Source organism: Equus przewalskii, chromosome 6, assembly GCF_037783145.1.
Source record: "Equus przewalskii isolate Varuska chromosome 6, EquPr2, whole genome shotgun sequence".
Classification (NCBI taxonomy): Eukaryota; Metazoa; Chordata; class Mammalia; order Perissodactyla; family Equidae; genus Equus; species Equus przewalskii.
The window spans coordinates 34007786-34027513 of NC_091836.1; the positions used below are offsets into that span (position 1 = coordinate 34007786).

The 19728-nt window shown below is 56.5% G+C and overlaps 1 protein-coding gene across 10 annotated transcripts; it reads left to right on the forward strand.

Moving 5' to 3' along the window:
- The first annotated feature begins 7013 nt into the window (after positions 1 to 7013).
- ROBO3 (roundabout guidance receptor 3) lies at positions 7014 to 18657 on the forward strand. Of its 10 annotated transcripts, XM_070623351.1 has the most exons (26): positions 7014 to 7168; positions 7643 to 7763; positions 7860 to 7998; positions 8298 to 8425; positions 8712 to 8836; positions 9822 to 9993; positions 10313 to 10518; positions 10736 to 10817; positions 11115 to 11280; positions 11491 to 11657; positions 12197 to 12318; positions 12509 to 12734; positions 12942 to 13063; positions 13308 to 13479; positions 13639 to 13824; positions 14597 to 14620; positions 14702 to 14744; positions 14928 to 15067; positions 15364 to 15558; positions 15727 to 15865; positions 16038 to 16250; positions 16623 to 16786; positions 16915 to 17025; positions 17232 to 17393; positions 17903 to 18093; positions 18413 to 18657. In XM_070623351.1, the coding sequence occupies exons 1-26, from the start codon at positions 7076 to 7078 to the stop codon at positions 18422 to 18424; spliced, it is 3621 nt and encodes a 1206-aa protein (XP_070479452.1). In that variant the 5' UTR covers positions 7014 to 7075; the 3' UTR covers positions 18425 to 18657. The 10 variants fall into 10 exon arrangements, with proteins under 10 accessions (XP_070479452.1, XP_070479456.1, XP_070479453.1 ...); XM_070623355.1 differs by lacking the exons at positions 7014 to 7168; positions 7643 to 7763; positions 7860 to 7998; ... (10 more) ...; positions 13308 to 13479; positions 14702 to 14744 and having other exon boundaries at positions 13735 to 13824; XM_070623352.1 differs by lacking the exons at positions 7014 to 7168; positions 7643 to 7763; positions 7860 to 7998; ... (11 more) ...; positions 13639 to 13824; positions 14597 to 14620 and adding an exon at positions 13988 to 14131 and having other exon boundaries at positions 14681 to 14744.
- The last annotated feature ends 1071 nt before the right edge of the window (positions 18658 to 19728 follow it).

Here is a 19728-nt window from a genome sequence, read left to right on the forward strand (position 1 = left end):
AAGGTGGAAACTTATAAACAAATTGCATGGACTCCCAGACACAGGCCCTCCACTGACAGTGCACATACTCAGAGTGTTTGAGGTGCTGTACAAGCTCCTATAGTCTACAGGTCAGGAAATGGAGGCAGATCCAGTGAGTTACCTGCTCTCTCTAAGCAAGAGGTAGAAGCCAGAGTCGTGTTGGTAATTTGTGGGTGGGGAGGGGCAGGCAGTGAGGAGACGAGTAATCTCCTTCCAGAACTGCCTGTGGGAACAGCCCAGAGAGAAGCTGGACTTGAAAGAGTGCAGGGCCAGTTTCTGGGCTTCCCCCGTGACCTTAAGTAAAGAAGGGAAGGGGAGGAGAGGGCTGAAGAAGAGCAAGGATGTGCGATCCCGGCTGGGCCTTCTCTGCCCCATCCCCTGTCAGGCCCAGGGTTCCAGTACCACTAGGGTCGGGGTAAGGGAGCTCATGCTATGGATGGAAGGTATTCATTCTCCAGTACACCCCAGGTGAGCACTCCTCCCTCTTTTGGCATTATGTCTCAGTTGGTTTAAAGGGTGAGTATTCTAGAGATACAGGGGAGTACAAAGAAGGAAAGAGCAGACAAAATCAATAAAAAAGGTGGGAAGAGGAAAAAGAGAGTACAGAGAAGGAGTGAAGTGTAGAAGAGGGACAGGAGATTTGGGCCAGGAGAGTCCTGGAAAGGAAGAGAGTGGCCCCACTATTTGTCCAGCCTCCAAACCCAGGATGACAGGCATTAGGAAGCAGGCTTGCCCACGGGCTGAGTCGCAGCCTCCGCTCAGGGAGACCTGAGCAAATACGTCCTGATCCCCACATAAAGGGCCAATTAACTGCGCCGTCTCCAGGAACAAATCCGCTAACAGGGTGACAAGCCCCTAGACGCTGGCAGGCCCTGTGTTTGCTGAGAGGCCAACTGGGAGCAAATCAGGGGATTAGGATGGGGCAGGAGCCGCATGGTGGGATGCGGTTTCCTGTCTGCAGCAGCCTTGCCAGCCCCAGAGCAGGGCTGCCAGGATGCTGGATTTCAGTCCTGGTTCAGCCTCTGGTGAGCTGGAACCCCAGTAACTCTGGTCAGCAGGAGGAGAAACAGAGGGCCCCTGAACTGGGAATCTGAAGTGTCAGAGTAGAGCAAGTAGTCCGATTCCTCCTTAACAGACGAGGAAACTGAGGTCCAGAGCGGCGATGTCTTCTAATTGGCAAATTTAGGATTGAAACTCACTTCTGGGTTGGTCATTCCTGAAGGGATATATTTCTGGTGAGGACATACATCCCTTACCATCTCTCTTACCTGAATGAAGCCTGGCCCTAGAGAAAGGGACAGACCTCTAATCCCATCTCATAGTATCCTGGTACTTGAGAAAGAATGTGTCGCTACCCGAACTCGTCCCAGCCTCAAGGTCCGCTCAGGTTCAAGTCGTCCTCGGGGCACCAGACCGCTAGTCCAGCCAGGGCAGGCGAGGTGCTGAAAGAACAGCTCCCAGGGCGCTGCCTCCCCTGGGGCTGTCCCCGCCCTGCAATCCCCAGCACATTTTTGTTTCCAGCCTTGCGAAGTCACGCGCAGAGCTGAGGCGAGGGGGTAGGAGGACACCTAAATGCCCGTTAGTCTGAGGCCCCAAGAGCCGGCGTGTGGACTGAGGGAGGCGTTTTGAGACAAGCTCCCCACCCCCTGACAATGTCTCCGGTTCGCTTGAGCGCTGTCTGCCTGAAATACTCCAACTGTTGACTCCGCTTATTCTGGGGTCTATGACTGTGTAGCGCCCACCTCTCTGGATCGCGACCTCTTCACCTGCCCCCTCCCCGGTCAGAAGCAGCCGCCCAACGAAGGTGGTCTCATCACACTGAGGCTGACGGCTGAGTCAGAACCCGGGGCACTCAGCCATCAGCAGGGCCTTACCCCAGACAGGAAGACCCGGGTCCCTCTCTTGCCCTGACACCCCAACACCAACCATCTCCAGCCTAGGAAAGTGTGTGTGTGTGTGTGTGTGTGCGTGTGTGTGTGTCTGCAGGGGTGGGGGACTGGGAGATCTTCAGGTAAAAAGAACTCCAGAAAAGTCAGAAGCATGCTGGGACTGGGGGGGGGGGTCATGCTCCCCCTACCCCGCCCCCCCCCCCAAGAAGGACGACCTTTGTCAGGTTTGAGCAGATTTGCACGAGTTTTCCATCAACTCCATCTCTTCTCTTGCATTTGCCTTTACAGAAACAATATCGCTCTCTTTCTCTTTGTCCCGGACTCCCTAGGCCCCCTTCAGTCTCCTCAAAAGGGTAAAAAAATTTAATGAAACACGTCAGAGCAGAGTAATGCAAAAGTATGCAAATAGATGCGAGAAGTATGCAAATAGGTGCGAGATGCCTGGGTTTCCCTGGGCTTTCCCCTCCAGTTTTATCCCTGTTCTGAGTCTCCTGCAGGAACTACTAGATTAGGGCGTCTGGAGCAGGACTCCCGGATCAAGACGCGCCGCCTCACGCTCTGGCCTCTAGGCGACTGCGGGGCAAAGGGAAATTATTCTCCACCCACCCCCAACTCCCGCTCCAGACCAGCGCAGCCTCCTGCACTTACGCCGATAAGCCCCGGGACTTGGGAGGAACGGGAGCCAGGGCTTTGAGAGCTAGAGGAGAGGTCTTGCGCTTTGCCTCAGTTTCCTTGAGGGCCAGGACAAGAGAGGAGAGATTCCTGTTCTAAAGTCAGGCAAGGGCAGAGTCCGACAGAGCCTCGTCCCTCATCTTGAGTGCTTTGAGAAGGGAGGGAAACTCTCCTGCACTGTGCAGAACCCGACGCGGGACTCGGGACTCGGGACTCGGGACTCGCGGCGCGGGGCGGGGACTCCAACTCACGCGCTGCGCGACTCTAGTCTCTGGCCCTGCTAGTGGCCGTCGGGGTAGGGGTGGGAGGGTGAAGGGAGGCGGATTAATCCCTTAATTACGCCGTGATCGACGTGGCACCTGCTTTCCGCCCGCCGGGTCCCGGGGGACCCCAGCACTGGGGCGTGGAGAGAAGGACGAGGGAAGGAGGAGGGCACGCGGAGGCACGCACCGGACCCTGGCGCGCCGGCGGGAGAGCGGCACCGTGGCTGGGGCAGCGCGCAGAGGCTGTGGAGGGGCTTACGGCTCCTGGCCCGCGGGTCTCAGACCCAGGGGCTGGGCCCCGAGCCCCCCGCCCCGGTCCCAGTCGGGTCGAGCCATGCTGCGCTACTTGCTCAAAACGCTGCTGCAGATGAACTTGTTCGCGGACTCCCTGGCCGGGGACATCTCCAACTCCAGCGACCTACTCTTCGGTTTCAACTCCTCCATGGCGGCGCTCAACCACAGCCTGCTGCCCCCCGGCGATTCTTCTCTCAACGGTAAGACCCTGCCCCATGGGGACGTCGAATCCGGGGATGGGGGTAAGATGGGAGGGCGGCGTGGAGGGGGAGGCCAAAGCGCTTCTGCCCCAAGGTCCAGGACGGAGGGGCGCCTCCCACGGCCTCCCCAGTAGTGGAGACCAAGTGATGATTTGGGGCCTTGAGCACCTGAGTGGGGATATCGGCGGGAGGTCGAGGGCTTTACTCCCCACCTCCCCAACCGACCCCCGCCGCCACCCCACGTGAGGAGGACCGTGTTGGTGATGGGCAAGTCCGGAGCTAAGAGAGGCCGGGACCCACAGCAGGGAGGGCAGAGGTAGCCGGCGGGCCTGGGCCAGGCCAGGCCAACTAAGTGACCCACCCAGGTAGCAGGTTTTCCTTCGGGATTCTAAGTTTTCCAAGAACTCACTTAGGACGAGATGAAGAAACCAAAACGTTGGATGTGTTTGCCACAGAGGACGACAGAGACGCCGACCGTTTCAGGGAAACTTAGAAGTTTGCCCCTCAGAGGTGGAACTCACAGCCGGCCCACCCTGGCAGAGCTGCGGCGGGCGGGCAGCGCCGGCGGCGAGGTCGTTACCGCTAATTACGGTGATTAATAAATGACTGAGACAGCGTGCTCTCGCCTAGCGCTGCGGGGTGGCGGCGAGAGCTGACCGCCGGGAGCCTCGGGAGAGGCCCCATCGCGCCCCCTGCCGGCCGCGTCGGGAACTCCCGCTTTCCCTGACGCCTTTGCCGGTGGTTTCCCTCGGGCTCCTCCTCAGCCCGCATCACTGGGCCTCCACCTACTCGAATGTAGTAGTGAGCACGGTGCTGGAGACTCAAAGGTGGCGAGAAAGGAGACCTGGGCAATGTGTGTGTCTTCGTGTGTGGAGTACTCCAGGTGCTGGAGGAGGAGCCCCAGAGCCCCATTAGCATGGCTATTAGCTATTCATTAGCTGCTGTGAAGCATCTCCTGAGACTGGGAATGACAGGAAAGAAATTCCAGGGAAAGGGCGCCCGCAGCTGTGTCTACAGGAATTAGGGGGAAAGGCCCGACCAGAAGGGTGTGGTATGTACGGAGGGAGCGGGGAGGAAGAAGATGGGGAATGAGCTGGCATCCTCCAATCTCCTGACCCTCCTAGGAGCCCAGAAGGTTAAGCACAGAGCCCTTCTCACAGATGCCCCAGACACACCTCTGCTCACCTAGTGCTCTTACAGACTGTTTTCACCACGCATGGTCTCATTTAAGCTCGAAAATTTAATGAGGTAGGTAGGGAAATGTTGATGGTCACATTTTGTCGCTGAGAAAACAAATGCAGAGAGGATGAATAATATCCCAATGGTCACAAAAGCAACATACAGCTTGGCAATAACAGACCTGTCTATTTCCATTACATCTGAAGGTCATGTGAAGGGGGAAAAGGGAATATTGGGGCCTGGTAGAATCTGTTTCAGGTGGAGAATGTAGAAGCCAAGATAAGGTAACGTGGGTCGGGGAGGAAGAGCCCTAAGTAGTGGTAGAATAGCCATATATATTTAGCCTTTCCCCAAGTCCTTTGCATACATGGTGTCTTATGACAGCCCTATCACTACTCACACATTACAGAGAAAGAAACTGAGACTGAGAGAAGTTACATAATTTGCACAAGTTCTTACAGCTAGAAAGTGTCAAAGTCTGAGATTCCAGCCCTAGCTGGCTCCGCGCCGACCCCTGAATGATAAGCTAGTCCAGTGTCACTCGCCATGGGGTCTGCCTAAACTGGGACTGGGACTGGGATGGGATGGAGGAGAAGAGTCGGATGAGAAGCGGAGATTTCCATCTGGAAGAGAGGAAATCGAGAAAATTACTCCCTTCCCTAAGTGGAAGGGAAACCCATCTTCTTGTCCCTAACTAGTTACATCAACTCTCCCCAGGACAGCACCAGCAACCTGGCAACCTGTCCAGCTTTGTCTCCATCATAACGTCTAAGAGTAGGGGCGAGAAATGAAGCCCAATCCCACACCGAGGCCAGAAGCAAGAGGTCCCTGCGGATTTTGAAACTGGGGGGGGGGGGAGGGACGGGGCGGGGGGAGGGGAGGAGAGGAGAAGAGCCGAAGCGCGGGGTAGTCCCCGATTACACGAGGATGCAGCGGCGCCTACTGGCCGCCAGGGGCTGCAAATCCACTTTTGATGAAGCTGGGAGTATCCGAGAATAACCGGCTCCTGGATCCTGGAACCAAACCGATTGCAGAAGATGAAGCAAGCAGAAGTCTGTAGGCCAAGTGAGGGACAGGAGCAGAACATGTGGGTGAACGGAGCAGAGTGAACAAGGGAAGTAGAGAAATTTCTTTCCCAATGGACGTAGCCTTTCTTGGCTACATCAACGTGTAGAATAATCTGTTGAAAACTATGCACCTCTCAGAAAAGGAGCGTTTACTCACCTTTCCACCATCATTTCGTTCAATTCCTGTGACTTCACAGAACCCTGGAAGTGTGATCACCTGCCTGTCCGTAAGAAGCACTCTGTGCCCGTTCATGGACTCTAGGATAACAGCCCCTTCTAGTCCCAGGTCCCAGCTCGGTCACTCACGTCTTCCCTTTCCTAAGCGACCCCAGGCCGGTCCACGTTCTCCATTTCCCCGACTCGGGACCAGGCAGGCGCGAAGAACCAAGTGTTGGTGCTGGTGCCCCGTTCATGGTTGTTCACTGAGCCAGGACGATCTGGGAACCAGTGCAGTGGGGGACTGAAAACCAGAAGGCTAGAGACCGGGTCTACTTGCCAGGCCGTGGCCCAGTCACTCCCCACGGAAACTTGGCAGGAGAGGAGGCGGGTGTCTTCAGGCAGCCTAGAAAGCCGGCCTAGGAGTTGTGTCCTGATTCTGCCACTGATCTGCCCGTCTGTAGGCACCTCGTTTTGAGCCTAAGAACGTGGGGTGTCTGCCCAAAAGGAGATAGTGGACTCTTTAGAGAGAGCGGGTGGGCAGGGGTGGGCAGGCGGGGTTCTTTTTCTCTCTGGAGCCTCAATCTTTCTCCCAATTTCCCTGTCTGAATGCTCCGCGCCACCTCCCTACTCTCAGGGTCACGAGTCGAGCCGGAGGACGCAATGCCCCGCATCGTGGAGCAACCTCCAGATCTGCTGGTCTCCCGAGGCGAGCCGGCCACGCTGCCCTGCCGCGCTGAGGGCCGGCCCCGGCCCAACATCGAGTGGTACAAGAATGGGGCGCGCGTGGCCACTGCTCGGGAGGACCCGCGCGCTCACCGTCTGCTGCTGCCCAGCGGCGCCCTCTTCTTCCCCCGCATCGTGCACGGGCGCCGCGCGCGGCCCGACGAGGGTGTCTACACTTGCGTGGCGCGAAACTACCTGGGGGCAGCGGCTAGCAGAAACGCCTCGCTAGAAGTGGCAGGTGAGAGTCTCCTCGTCGGCAGCTGATTGCTTCCAGAGCCTGGAGGAGGCGGGAGGGCACGGGATAATCAGAGCCAGCCCCAGTCTCAGCCCATTCAATAGCTTCCTTTGCGACTAAGACCTTTGGTCTCCAAAGTCCCCGCCAGAGGAGGAAGTGGGCCTGGTATTTTCGCACCTGGGGGAGAGTTCGGGTCTGCCGTGATTCATCCCTCCCCGAAAACACTTTACTGATGTCCTCACCCGCGTATGTCACCCCATACCCTGTTTATTCCCCTGATTATATTCTGTCTGTCGCTCTTTCTTCAGTCCTCCGCGATGATTTCCGGCAGTCTCCTGGGAACCTGGTGGTGGCAGTTGGGGAGCCAGCAGTAATGGAATGTGTGCCCCCCCGCGGCCACCCAGAGCCCTCCGTGTCTTGGAAGAAGGACAGTGCAAGAATCAAGGAGGAAGAGGGAAGGATCACGGTTAGGAACGGTGCCATGGCTGGGGATGTGACTGGGGGCCAGGGCCATCATGAGGGGCAGGGCCATAGGCTAGGGGTGTGGCACTAGTGTCAAAGGAGGAAGGCCTGAACCTAAGGCTCTTGGAGGGGCAGGGAAATGATCTTGGAGGTGATAAGGACAGAGATTTGAGATCAGGGCATTAGCTAACTGGAGGCTGAGAGTAAGCTATTGAGTGAGGGAGAAGTAAGGATGAGTAGGATGGAATTGGTATAAGATAGGTGGGGAGCATGATGCCCCAGCGACTGGTGGGAGGCAGTCTGGGCTGTGGGAGAAAAGATAGATCTGAGCCCCACTTTGGGCAAATCACTTAAGGATACCTTATCTGATAAGCAGATCAACTCCACTGGTCTTCTTCATTGGCTTGCTGTGAGGATCAAATAAATAAACATGCTTTGATAGCTATAAAGGACCAAAGTTACCATTATTACTCTGCAGATCCGTGGAGGGAAGCTGATGATGTCACATACACTCAAGAGTGATGCAGGGATGTATGTATGTGTGGCCTCCAACATGGCAGGAGAACGGGAGAGTGGAGTGGCTGAACTTGTGGTACTGGGTAGGCACATGGAGTTTTGGAGTTATGGGAGTGTGTAGCCTGGGGAGTAAGTGGCTGTGCAGACCTCCTAACTATTCACTCACTCCCACTCCATAGAACGTCCCTCATTCCTGCGTAGACCAATGAATCAGGTGGTCCTGGCTGATGCCCCTGTGGATTTCCCATGTGAGGTGCAGGGGGATCCACTGCCTCGCCTACGCTGGCGCAAGGAGGATGGGGAACTGCCCATAGGCAGGTGAGAAGCCCCTTCCTCCTGCCTTTAAGGAAACCTAACCAGCTCAAGGGCATACCCTGCCCTCGAAAACTGGAGGGCAGACCCCCTCTTACTTGATGACACAGAGAAGTCTGTTCCCCAGAGCCTATGGCCCCTGTCCTACCCAGTCCCCACATCCACTCATGGGTCCATGGGTACCAGCTTCTGTCCTTGTTGAGGCCTACCTTGTCTTTATGTACCCTGATTCTGGTCTGTCCTGGGGAAGAGAGAGGGGGTCTGTAGCTGTGGCCAACCCAGCCTTGGGGTGGGGAGTGGAGCAGGTATGAGATCCGGAGCGACCACAGCCTTTGGATTGGGCGTGTGAATGCTGAAGATGAGGGGACTTACACCTGCGTGGCGGAGAACAGCGTGGGCCGTGCTGAAGCGTCTGGCTCCCTCACTGTTCACGGTGAGGGTCCACCTGGGACTGCCTGCAGCAGGGATGCAATGAGGGAAGATGAAGGATGGGTCGAAGTGGAGAATGAGGGAGAAAGGACAGAGTGGGAGACGTGAGTGGGTCATCTGAAGGAGGATCTCTAGAAGGAGCGAGAGAAGGAGAAAGCTAAAGAGGCTTGGGCAAGAGATGGATATCTGCTCCTACTTAAGCCAAGCTTGGGCTTATCTCTCCTGTTCCCTCAGTCTCTCTTCTTAGTACCCCTGACTCCCTGTTCTTTTATCTCCCCTTCCTTTCCCAGTCCCGCCCCAGCTGGTGACCCAGCCCCAGGACCAGATGGCAGCTCCTGGAGAGAGCGTGACTTTCCAGTGTGAGACCAAAGGAAACCCCCCACCTGCCATCTTCTGGCAGAAGGAGGGAAGTCAAGTAGGTGGCCAGCTCCAAGGGCCTTCCCACTAACTTCTCCTCTGGGTCTTAGCCTCCCTCCTCTATGTTCTGCAAACTTCTCTCTGCAGTTCTGTTTGACCTCTGGTCTTCCTAGAAGCCCTTGCAGGTTATTTGGGAGGATTAAATAAGATAATGAAAATAAAAGGCTTGGAACATATTGAACCCTTTTTAAATAAATGATAATAATACATTTAGGTGGTAGAGAAGAGTCCAGCATAGTAATTCTTTGGAGAATCTTTCTATCTGGGGCAAGGCTGTCCTGAGAATGTAGCAAATCCAATTAGATCCCTTCTCCTCCAGACCCCTGGGGCCTCGCTTTAACATAGGGCTCTGGAAACCGGACCAAAGCTGCTCAGAGTAGAACGTGGCTTCAACTTATAAGGGGTTTCCACCAGAGGGAGCGCACAGTCACCTCTCTTCAACTGCTGCATTTTAATTAAATTCTTAAATGAATAAAAATGCTGATAGTAGTAGAAGGTGGAGTAGGTATCAGTCAGGGGCTCAGCACGGTACTGTTTATCCTGAGACCCAAGCCTGCTTCCCTACCTTCCATGTATCTATCTAATGTAAAAATGTGAAAGCCAGAAAGAAAGGGAAAGGATTTAATGTTTATCATGCAAGGTATTAAAAGAGTTTCATATGATTATTTCGTTTAGTCTTCACAACTATCCTCTAAGAGTCAAATTTGGGGAAATTGAGGCTCAGGAAGATTAAAAACTTGCTCAGAGTTTCCCAACTAGTAAGTCATGGACCTGGGAAGTGCCCCCCAAAATCATCTCATAATATTCCCTCATTTTTGTAAATAGGAGTTTATTTGTTTGCCCAAGGTCACATAACCGGCTAGGGACAGAGTATGAACTAGAACCTAAGGGATTCTCTGGATTCCGGGGTTGATGGGAATGGGGATCTCTCTCTGCCCAGCTGCCCTCTCATTCCCTACCTTGGTTCCTGCCTCTGTCCCCAGGTCCTGCTTTTCCCCAGTCAGTCGCTTCAGCCCACAGGGCGCTTCTCAGTCTCTCCCAGAGGCCAGCTCAACATCACTGAAGTTCAGAGTGGGGATGCTGGCTACTATGTGTGCCAGGCTGTCAGTGTGGCCGGCAGCATCCTGGCCAAGGCCCTGTTGGAGGTAAAAGGAGGTACGTGCCCAAGGAGATAGGGCTGGACCCATGGCCTGGAAGGAAATAATGGCTTCAAGAGATCTGTTTTTCTTGGATTCTATACAATCATGTCTGCAATGGGTGGGGCGTGTTCCTGAGACATGTTCTTGAAGTTTGGAAATTAGCTGCAGAAGCCGCTAATAGATGGCTGGGCCCAGGCAGAGACTACAGATGGTTAGGGAAACCCCTCTGATCTTGGTGGGCAGGGGGATATGTGAGGGACAGAGAATGAGGACAAGGGGCTGGTTGTCTGGACACAGAATCCTCCCCTGAAGTGCCCAAGTTCTTCCTCTCTCAGCCTCCTTCGATGGACTGCCTCCCATCATCATCCAGGGACCAGCCAATCAGACACTGGCACTTGGCTCCTCTGTGTGGCTGCCATGCAGAGTGACAGGGAACCCACAACCTAGCGTCCAATGGAAGAAGGATGGGCAGTGGCTGCAGGGGGATGACCTCCAGCTCAACCTAATGGCCAATGGTACTTTGTACATCGCCAATGTGCAGGTAAGTCTCACCCCTAGGTCCTGAGTAACTGAGAATGGCCATGCAGTCCACATGCCCAACTCTAGTAAGTACCCACTGGGACTTTAACCCCATTTCTACCCCTGTGCTCTCTCAGACCGCCTAGAACATCCTCCCCATCCTTCAGTATACCCACCTCCACCCCCTCGCCCTACCTTGCTCCCCTCCCACTTTGCCAGTCCTCTACCCTCTCCTGCAGGAGATGGACACAGGGTTCTACAGCTGTGTGGCCAAGAGTTCCACAGGGGAAGCCACATGGAGTGGCTGGCTGAGGAGGCGGGGTGAGGTTTTGCTTTGTTCCCTTGTTTTGCCGGCACCTTTCTCTGAACCTGCTTCAAAGGTAGTCAGTAACTTTCCAACCCCTAGGACCAATTTTATCTCCCAAATGCCATGGCCATGGTGGTGGGGAGGAGGAGGACAGAAGTGGTGCCCTTGGGAGGCAGACAGGAATAGGGGTTAGTTCCCGCTCTCCACTATCACCACTGTCACAGCTCCACAGCTCCTCTGAGAAGGAGGCAGGTTATACTGGGGCCATCCATTTCCCATCTTTCTACTTAAAAATTATCTCCTCACTGCAGAAGATTGGGGAGTATCACCAGATCCCCCTACAGAACCCAGCACCCCTCCAGGGCCTCCCTCTCAGCCAGTGGTCACTGAGATCACCAAGAATAGCATTACCCTGACCTGGAAGTCCAACCCACAGGCTGGGGACAAAGTCACCTCTTACGTGATAGAGGCTTTCAGGTATGGAGAAAGTTTTGACTGCAAACCTGGAAAGTTAAAAGCGGGGGAACCCTAAGTCCTTAGGGTCTTTGCTATTGTGGGGAGGGGGTCACCCCAATCCCTCTCTCAGGGTAAGGAGGTAGTAGGGGGCCATAAAGAATGGATAAAATGGAGTAGACAGGTTGGGGGTTCCCTGGCTTACACAACTCTGTTACTTCATTCTCATTGTAGCCAAGCTGCTGGCAACACATGGCAGACAGTGGCAGATGGTGTGCAGCTGGAGACACACACCGTCAGTGGTCTGCAGCCCAATACCATTTACCTATTCCTAGTGCGAGCTGTGGGAGCCTGGGGCCTCAGTGAGCCCAGCCCTGTCTCTGAGCCTGTCCGCACCCAGGGTGAGTAAGGTCAGAGTCCCTAGTTCATCGGTTGACACGTAACAGTACAGAGACCCCCTCTTCTAAAACCATGGCACTGTGGCAGCTTTTTGCTGCTGTGCCAGGTCTGTACTGGTGGCCTGGCGTGGAATAGGAGATCATGCTTCCCTTTCATTGAGGGAACAAAAGAAGACAAGAGAGAGAGAGGGAGATTGATTCAGTCATCTTGGTAGCTCCTTACTTCTGAAACTTTACCCACAGATAATGTGATTATCAGGACTAGAAGGACCTCGAAGGGGTCACCTTCATGTTAGAGATGAGGACCCGAGGCTTTAAAAGGTGCATATGCAGTTATATAGAAAGACACTCATGTTAGCCGGACACCCTGGCCCACCTCTGAAAGCCATTCTCCTGACCAGCCCCCTCTTGACCCTTGGGTGTGCTCTGGAATACTAAGTAGTACAGTCTGTGGGGCAGGGCAGAGGTAGGACACAAGCACATTCTCAGTCCCGACTCCCTGTCCCTGGTGGCCCCTGCTGAATGGGCTCTTTGGTCAATAGACAGCAACCCATCCAGGCCAGTGGAGGACCCATGGAGAGGCCAGCGAGGACTGGCTGAAGTGGCTGTACGTATGCAGGAGCCCATAGTCCTTGGGCCTCGGACCCTGCAGGTGTCCTGGACTGTGAGTGTGGCATAGGAATGAGGTTAAGAGCAGGGATCGTGATGGGAGATGGAGGGGACTCCAAGAATGGGTACAGGAGAGTGGGAGGTGAGTGGCTGGGGAAGACTGTTGAGTGGAGGAGGGGCTGGGCCTGGAGGACTTGTGTGGCCCCAGCCTCTCCCTCCGGTGTGCTTTGTCCCATCTCCTACAGGTAGACGGCCCAGTCCAGCTAGTGCAAGGTTTCCGGGTGTCTTGGAGGGTGGCAGGTCCTAACGGGGGAAGCTGGACAGTGCTGGACCTACAGTCCCCAAGCCAGCAAAGTACTGTGCTAAGAGGACTGCCCCCAGGGACCCAAATTCAGATCAAGGTGCAAGCCCAAGGCCAGGAGGGGCTGGGGGCTGAGAGCCCCTTTGTGATGAGGAGCATTCCTGAGGAGGGTAAGGGGGCAGGGCACAGAGCTCCTGGATGGACAAAAGGGAAGAGGGAGTGGGGGAGGATGACAGTTTGCAGAGGGAGAGCAAGGGGATAGGAGGAAAGGAGGGATGCGTCTCGGTTCCCTAAGATGTTAGAACTGGGAGGGAAGGTTGGGGCATGAGGGGCAGCTTGCAGTGACTGTGTCCTCACCATGCTCCACCCTGGCTCAGCCCCCAGTGGTCCCCCCCAGGGAGTGACAGTGGCCTTGGGAGGTGAAGGCAATAGCAGTATCACTGTGTCCTGGGAACCTCCGCTCCCCTCCCAGCAAAATGGGGTCATCAAGGAATACCAGGTACAGGGTTTGAGAAGGGACTGGGTGGGAGGGCTACGGAAAGGAGGAAGAGGGAGGGCCTAGGGAGGTGGGAACCTAGGCCTGGCTCTGGGGCTGGCGATGAGGTTAGGAGAGAGGAGGGAGGTTTCAGAGTGTTCTCTCCAGGCTGCATTATGCCTGGCTAAGCCCCCTCTACCACTCAGAGCTTCAAGTTTCCAGTGAGGCCAGAAGTCCATTTCTGGCTCTCTAAACCTGGCCTCCCTAGATCTGGTGCCTGGGGAATGAGAGCCGCTTCCACCTCAATCGGTCTGCGGCAGGCTGGGCACGCTCCGCGGTGCTCCGGGGACTGCTGCCGGGTCATCTCTACCGGACCCAGGTCGCTGCGGCCACCGGCGCTGGCGTGGGCGTGGCCAGTGCCCCGGTGTTGGTGCAGCTGCGTGAGTCCGGAGGGGGGTGGTGGGAGAGCCGAGCTCGGGAATTTAAGGGGGGGGGGGGTGGTCCAGGGTTAGCAGTGCTTTTTACGGGGTCCCGAATGGCCCCTTCCTAGCTCCTGGGTTTCCAGACCCCTACTCCCCTCACCTCTCTGACCCCCACAGCGTCCCCGCCGGAGGTGGAGCCTGGGCTCGAGGTGGGCCCGGGGCTGGCGGAGCGGCTGGCGAGGCTGCTGCGGGAGCCCGCCTTCCTCGCGGGCAGCGGTGCCGCCTGCGGGGCGCTGCTCCTCGGGCTCTGCGCCGCCCTCTACCGGCGCCGGAGGCAGCGCAAAGAGCTCAGTCACTACACGGGTGAGAGCCGGGCCTCGGGGTCGGCGCCGGCTGGGGACGCGTTCCGGCGATGGGCAGACGGAGAGGAGGGCCTCGGCCGGGCGGGGCCTGGAGATCCCGCCCTCCAGGGAGGGAGGCGGGCGGGATGCAGAGAGGGAGGGGGAGGGTTCCACGCTCCGTGCGTGGGGGCGGGGGCGGGAGGGAGGGGTCGCACCAGTAGCTCAGCCCCTTGGAGAGGGGCGGGGTACGCATCGTGGACCTGGGAGCAGTCAGCACGGGGGGAGAGGGCGGGGCCCGGAGGGGGCGGGACCTGAGTCCGAGGAAGCAGGTAGGATTTGCCCCTAAGACGCCAAGGGAAGAGTAGCCTTTGCAGTCAGTCTCAGTAAAGCAGGGCCAAGTCTGGAGGGGTAAGCGAACTTCCTGAGGGGGCGAGGCCTGGCAGGAGTGTGGGGGGTGGGGAGCGGTGGCCACAATCCGGGCAATAAATTGTGAGGCGGTGTCTGGGTGGGAAGGCGGAGCCGGCTGAAAGGAGGCTTGAGTTCTGCTGCTCCCTGGTAAGAGGCGTGTCTGGAGAGGTCTGAGGTCTGTTAAATCTGTGGTTCCCAGTTTTGGCTGCACATAGGAATCACTTGGGGAACTTTAGAAAAATACTGATGTTTGAGTCCCATTCCTAGAAATTCCGATGAAATTGGTCCAGGGGGAATTGGGATCAGGGCCAAGGAATGGACAAGAATATTTCTGACCCTTCTCCCCATTTCCCCTCTTCTTTCTCCGACGGGTCTCTTTTCGGAAGCCTCCTTTGCCTACACACCTGCAGGTAAGCCGTCTCTGCCCCATTGGGGTTCAGACCCCAAGTATGGGCTCTTCTCTCACACAGTCTCCCCCTCGTCTCCTCCAGTGTCCTTTCCACACTCAGAGGGCCTCTCGGGAGCCAGTTCCAGGTAATTCTCTTAACTCATCTCCCAGGATAATCTCCTCCACTGAGAGACCGCTCCCTTCCTCTCCAGGCCTCACTGCCTCCCCATGCTGATGGTCTCCCACTTCCCACCACCAAACACAACCATTACTGTCCTACAGCTCCTCTTTTGGTGCTCCATCCCCAACATTCATTTGCTCTCATTCAGGCCACCCATGGGCCTTGGCCCTGCTCCCTACCCGTGGCTGGCAGACTCGTGGCCCCACCCATCTCGAAGCCCCTCAGCCCAGGAACCCAGGGGAAGCTGCTGCCCCAGCAATCCTGACCCAGATGACAGATATTACAATGGTGAGGAGTTCTCATTCCCTCAGGGGCACACTTGGCCCCCACCACCATCCTTTCCTCTCACCCTGCTGGGACAAACTGAAGGGAGCTGAGGAGTCCCAGACTTCCTGAGGTTGGTCAGTCCTTGGGGAGGATGTGAGTTGGGGGAGCCTCTCTCACACTTAACCTTTACCCAGGTTTAGGGTGGGGAAAGAAGTTGATCAGTGGGATTGCCTTTGCCCTCCATTCTCCTGTTGTCCTCTATTTTTCTGTCTCTGCCCCCTGCCTCCTCCCTGGTCCTCCCTCTTTCTCCTCCTTAGAAGCAGGAATCTCCCTTTACCTGGCTCAGACGGCCCGGGGCACTGCCACCTCTGCTGAGGGTCCTGTCTATAGCACCATTGACCCAGCCGGAGAGGAGCTGCAGACCTTCCATGGGGGGTTCCCCCCAAACCCCTCAGGGGATCCAGGCACCTGGAGCCAGTATGCTCCTCCAGAATGGAGCCAAGGGGACAGTGGTATGACTCCAGTTCCTAACACCCCCATTTTAGCCCTGAGCAGAGTATCCCCAGAGAGTATCCTCTACCCTTCCCCTCTGGGACCTAGCCCAGCACTTCTTCTGACATGTCTCATCACTGCCTGTTTCCTACCTGTATCTTGGTGTGCCTCCATCCTACTCTCCTCAGGAGCCAGGGGAGGCAAAGTGAAGCTTCTGGGAAAAGCTGTGCAGATGCCCTCCCTCAACTGGCCGGAAGCCCTGCCACCACCTCCCTCTTCCTGTGAACTGAGCTGCCTAGAGGGGCCTGAGGAGGAGCTGGAGGGCGGGTAAGGATGTGCCCTGCTGCAGATGCCCTGTACGCATGAGACCAGCCCAGGGCCTCCTGCAGAGCGGAGGGCAGAGATGCTGGGAGAGGAAGGGAAGGGGACAACAGGAAGGCCAAGGGGAAGGTGTAGAGGCTACTCATTCATCCCTACCCTCCTGCCTCTTTGCCACCAGCTCAGAGCCAGAAGAGTGGTGCCCACCAATGCCTGAGAGGAGCCACCTGGCAGAGCCCAGCTCCAGTGGAGGGTGCTTGGTCCCTCCGTCCCAAGGGGAAACCCCCTCCCCAACACCTTCCTATGGACAGCAGTCCACAGCTACTCTTACTCCCTCACCTCCTGACCCTCCCCAGCCCCCCACTGATATTCCCCATCTCCACCAGATGCCCAGGTAGGGAGGTATATAGTACCTTGCACATTGTAGGCCTTTGGTACATATCTATTCAGTGGATGATTGGATGGATGGATGGATGAATCTGGGCTACGAGGTCTCGTGACTGCATTTCTTGGGGAGAAATGTGGAGGCTGACAAGGTGCCTCACTGCCTTCAGACTGTTTCTCCGTTGAAGTGACTCTGCAACCTTCCTGGGGCATTTGAAGGACATGGCGTCCCTCATGCTTCACTAGCTTGGGAGCCTTGTGGGGGATGGGCTATGTCTTATTCATCTGAATTTTAGGCTGAGTGGCCAGCACAGTGCCTGGCACATAATAGGTACTTAGTGTTTGCTGAGTAAACAAATGCTGAGCCCTCATGTCATTGCAGGAGGGTGCCCCTTGGGCCAAGTTCTCCTCTCAGTGTATCCCAGCCCACTCTGAGTAGCCATGAAGGGAGGCCTGCTGGCCTGGGTGCTGGCCCGGGTGCTGGCCCCATGGCTTCCCATCACCTCAGCCCCAGCCCTGTCCCTAGTGCAGCCAGCAGTGCCCCAGGTAAGTCTGTAGAACCGTCAACTTGCCCCCATCTCCCCATACCCCCAAAAGCTTGTTTCCCCTCCACCCCCAAGTCCCCTTCCTGACCCTGTCTTACTTGCTCCTCTCCTGGTCTCCTAATGCTACAGGGAGAACCCGGCAGTTGCCTGGGGAGATGACTCCTCCACTTCAAGGGCCCCATGCCCGAATCCGGAAGAAACCCAAGGCTCTTCCCTACAGGCGGGAGCACAGTCCTGGGGGTGAGGGGGCCCTTGGGCCTGGGAGAGGGTGACAGTAGGGGGAACAGGCAGGAAACCAAGGTTGAGCTCTGCGGGTGGAGGGAGGAGCAGGTAAACCCACATCTCGGCTGTTCGTTCGCAGCCTCTTGGTGCCGGGGAATGGGAGTGGGAGAAAGATTGGTATCAGGAGAAGCAGGAGACTCTGCTGAATACAGGTCTCTCCCCAGACTTGCCCCCACCACCCTTGCCGCCACCAGAGGAGGAGGCAAGCTGGGCCTTAGGGCTGAGAGCAGCAGGCAGCATGTCCTCCTTGGAACGGGAGCGCAGTGGGGAGAGAAGAATGGTGCCGGCGGGGCCCCTGGGGACCCAGTGGGGCACCCACCTGGATGGTAAGGAGGGCCAGGGCAGGATGGAGGGCCACTGCTATGTAAAAAGGTGGGCTTTAGGGCCCACCTAGTAATAATAATAGTGTAGTACAGATGGTGCCATCAATGGACTAATTTTCAACCCAGCTCACCCCTCACTTTCAGCTGGGTTCATGCATTTGATAAACATCAAAGACACTTGTCTCTCTAGCTCTCTGAGCAGAATCCCCTGGAGTTCCCAAATTGTGTCCTTTCCCAGGCCTGAAGCCCAGATGAGAGAAGAGTGGGGGCTGGATGTGCTGCCCCTCTTTTCCCAAGGCTCTGCTTGGGAGTGCCCTACAAGTTTCTGAGCACGTTTGATGTCAAGGCCATGTGCTGGGCACTCTGCCTCTCCTCAGCCCCCGGGATGGCCTGAGCCCTCTGCCTGCCCTCAACTCTTCTTCCGGTGCTGGGATTATGGTTGGGGTGGCATCGTGGGTGAGCAGAGGTGTTCTGTCCCCTGGGCCCAGCTGCCCTTCTCTCTTGTGCTGCAGAAGAGGCCTGGCTCCCTTACAGTCGACCAAGCTTCCTGTCGCGGGGCCAGGGCACCAGCACCTGTTCCACAGCTGGCAGCAACTCTTCGAGAGGCTCTGGCAGCTCTCGGGGCTCGCGGGGCCCTGGACGCAGTCGGAGCCGGAGCCGGAGCCGGAGCCAGAGCCAAAGGCCAGGACAGAAACGTCGAGAGGTGGGGCCTAGGAGTCTCACAAAAACGAGAGTGGAGGGCTAGGCAGGGTGGGCCAAGGGGTGACAAAACAGGAAGGTAGAGAAGGGCTTGTGGGGGACGTGTCAAAAGGAAAGGACCCAGTGAGTGAGGGAGAAGGGACGAGTCCTGGAGCACGAGGGAGAACGAGGGACAAAGGGTGAAGAGAAGGTGACAGAATAGAGGAGCTGGGCTCCCATAGGAGAACTGGGCCGGGAGAGAGGCTGATGTGAAGAGAGGCACAGCCCCTCCTGGGGCCTCTGCCCTGGGCCAGAGCCTTGCAAACCAGCCTCTCTCTCTCTAGGAACCACGATGACCCTTGATGCGAATATCAGGAGTGCCAGGAGGAAGGGCTTGTCCCTGGGCCAGGAGCCTCTCCCCCTGGTGAATGAGGGGGTGAGCAAAGAGGAGCAGGGAGGGTCTCTTCCCTCCCGGCAGTGATGCCTGGGGCTCCCTGAGGGATTGGCTTAGAAGCCAGAGAGCCAGCTCTTCCCCTTCCATCTCTTTCTACCATTTGTGAAAAAAGGCAATAAAAAGAGTCTGAACCGAGCCCTGGGCCCAGTGTGTCTGGTTTCATGCAGAGGTCAGGAGGAAGGGGGCTGCTGGGGTCTGCGTATCAATGCACATGAGTAGCTTCCACTTCCTTTTGAATGTCTCCTGTCAAAAGCACTAGGCGAGGCCAGGGGCTAGGAGACAGCGACCTGTCCTGCCTCCTGAAGGAACTGAAGCCCACTGTGCCCCCAGGTACAACCAGAGGGACTTTCCAAATAACCAACAGTGAGAAGAAACTTGTCCCACCTTCGGAAAACCAAGCCAAGTCCTCTCTTAGGGCCCTCTTCTGGGGCATATGCATTCTCCTATAAGGAAATATGCCCGTCGCAATAATAATTTTTAAAAACTCAAAGAAAGGAGGAGCTGATGGGGCAAACCCCGGCCAAGAAGGAAAAACAAGGCTTTTCAGACCCCTGACCGCTCACAAAGGGGCCAGGTGAGGCCCAGATATGATTCTTTTGGCTGGCAGAGAATTTTTAAAAATTTTGGACGTGAATGCGGTAGTCCCCATCTCTGCCACACCCACAGCCCACACCACTGACTGGTTACCTGAGGTTTGTTTCCTTCTTGCTCTCCCCTGCCTCAGGAACTGCCCTGGGCCCCGAGGGGATGGTCGCTGCCCCCAAGCCCAGGCTCTGACCCCTCCTGCCACTTTGACCTAAGTGCAACTCCTTGTTTCTCCCTCAGTCTGGCAAACAGGGCTGGAATATTTTCAAAAGAAATTTTAACAGGAAGCTAAAAGAAAAACAAAACCCAAAAAGGGAAAAACAAATAGAGAGGAAGGGTTGTGTATCCGCAGCACTGAGTCCTCATCCTGAGATCACGACACTCCACCCAGACTGGCCTGAGTCCCCCAGGGTCCCGCCTCACTCAGCCTCTGAACTCAGAGCCGCCTCCAGGTAGAGCTGCTTGGGTTTGGGGGACCATCACCCCCTTTCAGGGCCTGCTTCCCAGTTGGTCCTCCCTAGAGGTGTCTTCCTGTGGCCCTGGTCATGCTTCCATCTTGTGGATTCTGCCCCTGCTTTTCCCCCCAAGTGAGAAAGGCGTGGCCCTCCCTGCCCTCCAGTA

Coding starts and splice junctions, on each gene's coding strand:
- ROBO3 (XM_070623351.1), top strand. CDS start 7,076: ATGGAATGTGTGCCCCCCCGCGGCCACCCAGAGCCCTCCGTGTCTTGG. Junction 8,837..9,821: donor GGCAGAAGGAGGGAAGTCAA/GTAGGTGGCCAG, acceptor CTCTGTCCCCAG/GTCCTGCTTTTCCCCAGTCA. Junction 14,621..14,701: donor CTTTGCCTACACACCTGCAG/GTAAGCCGTCTC, acceptor CGTCTCCTCCAG/TGTCCTTTCCACACTCAGAG.